The sequence below is a fragment of the Egretta garzetta genome, unplaced genomic scaffold, assembly GCF_000687185.1.
Source record: "Egretta garzetta isolate BGI_Z169 unplaced genomic scaffold, ASM68718v1 scaffold260, whole genome shotgun sequence".
NCBI lineage: Eukaryota > Metazoa > Chordata > Aves > Pelecaniformes > Ardeidae > Egretta > Egretta garzetta.
The window spans coordinates 361,867-367,043 of NW_009258662.1; the positions used below are offsets into that span (position 1 = coordinate 361,867).

Below are 5,177 nucleotides of genomic sequence, written 5' to 3' on the forward strand. Positions count from 1 at the left end.
GTCACTGCTGGAAATCAGCTTGGGTTTTCTAGCAAAGCCCCCATGGATGCGAAAGTGGGTACCTCCTTGCGCACTGGGGGTTCATTTTTGGCCAGATGCTCAATGCCCGTTGAGTTACACTGCCTGAATCCTTTCATCAGCCAGATGGATATGGGGCTTGCTTGATCCCAGGATGGGGCAGGCAGGACCTGCTGTCCTTGGGGGTTGCCTAAATCACTGCAGCATCTCTGGTTTGCTCTGATGTGGGTGAAGGAGGTCTTTGAGCATTGGCACGTGGAGGAGGAGAAGGAGGACAAGGGGGTTCCTGGAGGCCAGGGAAGACCTTGCTGCCTGGGGGAAGAATTATGAAGAGGCTGGAAGGGACCTGGCAATGGAAGGAGAAGGATATGTTGGCCAGAGTGAACCTGCAGCGGCTGCGCACCCACGCCTGAGCAAACCACTCGTTTTGAGGGCAATACGGAGAGTTTGGGTTGCATGCCTGCCTGAAATGGCAGAAAAGACCAAATCCTCACCTGGCTTTTACAGAACTGCACCTCTCAACCCCAAACAGCAACGCTGTCCTTCCCAAGCACAGTGGCCTTGGCTCTGCACGCTCCCAGACCCAGGTGGGTATTGATGGAGATTTCAGTGCTCTTACTTCCACCCAGCTTCCTCAGGAAATCTGTCTCCTCCAACCTCCACCTGCGTCTCAGCCCCTCCAAGCAACCCCTGCTCTTGCTTGGCAGTGGTTGAGAAGGAGGATTCATTTTGGAAGGGTTTGTCCAAGCCAGTGATGGTTGTGGGTGAGACTCCCCCGTGGGGATGCAGCTGGGGAGGGAGGATCTCTGCTTTCCCCATCACTCCCTGTCCCTCTCCCAGCTTTGCACCTGCAAGGGCAGCCTGGTCCCAGCAAAAACCTTGTCTCATCTGCTGCCATGGTGTCACTTCAGTGTTAGTTGACTTCGTTAAAGGGGGGCAGAAGAAAGACCCAGTGTGAGCCCTAGGCATGTGATATTTTGATTTCTAGGCACTACCACGGGGCTGAGATGTTCTCCTTGTCTGGTGCTGGGGAAAGGACCTCAAGCAGGGCTGGTGCAAATCCCCAGGGCAGCTGGTGGTGGGGCAGAGCCTGTTCCCAGCCTTGGCCTGTGCTTCACTGGAGCTCACAGGGGAGTGCAGGGGAAAATCTCTTCACCTTTCTCCTCGAAGCAGCGATTTCTCCCTGGGTTCTGAGCAAATCCCTCCATCTCCTAGTTAACGGTGTCCCTGCTCACTGCAGGGGGGTTGGACTAGATGACCTCTAAGGGTCCCTTCCAACCCAAAACATTCTATGATTCTATGATCTCTCCTTGCTTCTCTAGACAGCCCCGTGCATCAGGAAGGCTGAGCCTGACCTGGGAACACCTCTGGCCAAACCTACAAAGGGACGAGAGTGCATCCAACTGGGTGCCCGGCCAGGTCTAACATTGCTCTGTCCTGCTTTGCCTGACCAGATGTAAGCAGGCATGTGTGCCTCAGTTTCCCTGGGTGTAAAATGAGGACAATGCCTATGTCCTGCTGAGCAGAAGCTCTATATACCAAAGGGGTTGGATGTGTAGGCTCTTGGGCTATAAAAACATGTAAAGCTATATAAATGTACCTAAAGGGCCATATAATCCAAAGCTATAGCAGATTGCAACAAGTCAAGGTCGCACCTGCATATGCTTGGAGCTGAGGCAGGAGGAGTTCATGGCACAGAAATGCTGTGGGCATGTTGGTGTGTTGTCTGCTGGAGATGTGTGCTATGACACAGCAGGAGTAGGGAAGTGATCGTGCCCCTGTACTCAGTGCTGGTGAGGCCGCCCCTCAAATACTGTGTTCAGTTTTGGGCCCCTCACTACAAGAAAGACATTGCGTTGCTGGAACGTGTCAAGAGGAGAGCAACCAAGCTGGTGAGGGGTCTGGAGCACAAGGCTTATGAAGAGTGGCTGAGGGAGCTGGGGTTATTTAGTCTGGAGCAGAGGAGGCTGAGGGGAGACCTGATCGCCCTCTACAACTGCCTGAGAGGAGGGGGTAGTGAGGTGGGGGTCGGCCTCTTCAAGAAGGATGGATGCGGTGCTTAGGGCCAGGGTTTAGTGGTGGGATGGCAGGGTTAGGTAAACGGTTGGGCTTGATGATCTTAAAGGTCTTTTCCAACCAAAGTGATTCTATGATTCTATGATTATTTTGGTTTTGCTTTTCAGGCTTCAGTTGAACTTGAGTCCTGAGTCCCCAGGCTGTGGATCAGCTAAGAGCCTTTGGCTACCTGCCAGTGGGCTCACCGGGGCTGAATTTGGCTGTGTTGCCTCCTCTGGGTGTCCAGTGGAGCGGATAGGAGATGCCTCCAACTATGCCTCTACAGATGGGTGGTGGATCCATCCGCCAAGCCTTCAACCGGAGACCTGTGCCCTCTTAATGTCCCACCTGGAGTGTGCCACATGGCCATGCTGTGGCCACCTGAACAGGGCTGGTGGGAACTGCTTTGCTGCTCTTGGCAAACATCACCTGGGGAAGAAGGGCCAAATTTCTCTCCACCTCCCATGCCTGCTACTTGCAGGGATGGAGGCCAAGAGATGGAGTTTCATCTTGGAGCTGGGCTGGGAAGTGAAGAGAAAGGGAGATTTAGAGGAAGAGATAAATAGTCCAAGGTGAAGTGGTGGGAGCTGGGTGAGCTGGGGCTCAGCGGAGCAGGGTGAATGGGGATGGTCTGTGTAAGGGGAGCTGAAGCCCCAGGGTTGGTAGAGAGGTCAACCAGGAAAGGGAGAGTGGTGGAAAGGTGGGCAGGGGTAGACTGGGCAACATGGACAGACCCCATGGGGTGAGCCTGGAGCAGCCAGGGAGGCACCTGCAATTCTTGAGGTCCAATCTCACCTGAGGCCATGAGGTGGTCCTGGCCAGGGCCAACCAATGGCCTGGGGACACTTGTGAAGGTCCATGTGGATGGGGAGGATGATGCTGTCCCAGCTGTGACTGCTGAAGGTGCTGGTGGGGAAAGGGGTGGCTGCAAGACAACCTTAAAACCTGGAGAGTCCCCAGGAGGAGAAACTGGGAAATCCCTCTTGAGGTCCCCTGACCAGTCTTGCTTTTCCCTTCCCGGTGCCGTGATGACTGTGTGTAGGGACAGCTTGTGTTTGGGGACTTGAGAGGGTGTAGGGTCTGGACTGTGGTGGGGACAGGGCCATGAAGTTGAGCTGGAAGATGTTCTGGAAAGGCTACAGACCTAGACAGAGCCAGCTGAGCAGCTGGTGGAGGTGATGGGAGAACAAAGCATTGGAAACTCAAGAGATCATAGCTTTAATTAGGGACCTTCCCGAGGTGACACGTCCCCTTGCCCTGCTGCAGACATGAGCCCATTCCCCGTGCATGGAAATGTCGAGGAGGAGGGACGGAGGAGATCGGGAAGGAGAGAAAGAGGAAGAGGAGATATGAAAGTTAGGTAGCTCTATGGGTCAAAAATATACAACACTGATATCATACAGGGCCATCAGTCCCCTCTGGCCAGCAGGCCGGGGCCGGGTGGTGGCCCCACACAGCCAGCCCTGCTCCAAGTCCCCCCTGCCCCACGGGGGGTCACTTCCGCCGCCCAATTTGGGCCATGAGGTGTGCATTGGCAGCCGCCTTTGCCCGCAAGTTCTTGGCTTTGGCGATGTTGAAGAGGATGTTCATGATGTTGGTGGGGACGTCAAGGGAGAGGGTGACCTTGGTGCGGCGGTCGCTCTTGGCCCGGTTTTGGTATGTCTTCCCCTTTACCTGGGCTTGGGAGATGTATTTGTAATGGCCTTCCCCTGGGAATGTCCTTTTCCCCATCTCTTCATCCACTGCGCCCTCCCTCTCCTCCTCCTCGGAAGCTTCCTCTGGCCATGAGGAGTCGAAGCTGCGCTTGTCCAAGATGGCATTTTCCTCCGGGCGGCTCTTCTGGGCTTCAGCAAGGGCCGCGTTGAGGCAGCTGAAGATAGAGGCCGTGTTGTAGAGGTGGAGAGCCCGTCCGGTCTTGGCAGCGCAGAGGAGGGCGAGGAGGAGCAGCAGCCTGGTGTGGGGCATTGTGGTGGCCTGCCTGGTAGAAACAGCAAGGGGAGGGCAGAGATGGGCATGAACTCCCCACAGGGCCTGGGGCAGACCACCATCATCTCCCCATCCTCCCACATCCCATGGACCTGGGTTCACCTCCCAGGTCCCATCTAATGGTTAGGGCAGGTGGGAATGAGTTGCCTTGGGGCCTCCTCCTCCAAGGTACAACCCCCCAGGCCTTGGTTTTGGGGTGCTAGGTGGGAGGTGGGATGTCTAAGGTGCTTTGCAAGGCTGAAGCCTCCAGAGAGGGCAGGATTTAGCCATCCCTTAGTATCTGCTGCAGGAGAGCTGGTTTCTACCATACCTGCCTGGGGCAATCTCATTGCAGTCCCCATGCAGCCCTCTCCACCTTGCTAACACCTTCACAGAGTATTTGTGTGTACCAGCAGCTGCTGTAAGGGTGGGTTTTCCTTTCAGCTCCTCTCTGGGCAGCCTGAAGCCACCAGAGATGTTTCTGTGCTCTTTGAAGCTGGCAATTGCCCATCTCACTCAACTTGGTCTGAAAAGAGCATGGAGAGTGGAGTAGGTCCCAGTGCTGGAGGGGGAATCCAGTGTGATGACCCCATGTCCCCTCTCCAGCCCTGGTCTCAGGTGCTCTGGGGTTGCCCATTACCCCGTGGCTTTACCCCCAGGATCCCCCTCTACCCTGGGTGCAGGACAGGCTGCCCCATCTGATGGCACATTTGGGGCACATATCCCCCTGTGGACAGCCCTGCCTGGGGACGTGGGGGCACCTCCAAAATCACAGCACAGCATCACTCCCTGCATGAAATACGGTAATTTTGGGGTCTTGCAGGGGCTGAAAACCTCAGGATAACCCTCTTGCTCTGCAAAACCTCCCCGTCTCTTGAGTCCTGTTTCTCCGGGAAGTGACCCATCTCCCTCTATACCCACCCAACTGCTCAAAAAGGCCACCTACAAGGCTAGAAGGTCTTGGGGTGGGGGTTTCGAGGTCAGGCAAGTGCCCCTGAGGGTACAGGGAGCCTCCAAGTGCCTGGAGGTGTGCTGGCATTCCCAATCTTTGGGCCCCATCTTGTGGCAAGCCTGTCACATGGCAAGCCCTGGCCGGGGGACAGTGTCCCCAGGGTTGTGGGGACCCCACCTGGGGCTGG

General features: G+C 55.9%; 1 protein-coding gene across 1 annotated transcript; it reads right to left on the bottom strand.

The window, feature by feature from the left end:
• Positions 1-3,567: 3,567 nt before the first annotated feature.
• UCN3 (urocortin 3) lies at positions 3,568-4,038 on the bottom strand. Its single transcript, XM_009648414.2, has one exon. It carries the CDS (start codon positions 4,036-4,038, stop codon positions 3,568-3,570), a length of 471 nt encoding a protein of 156 aa, XP_009646709.1.
• Positions 4,039-5,177: the final 1,139 nt, after the last annotated feature.

Coding starts and splice junctions, on each gene's coding strand:
- UCN3 (XM_009648414.2), bottom strand. CDS start 4,038: ATGCCCCACACCAGGCTGCTGCTCCTCCTCGCCCTCCTCTGCGCTGCC.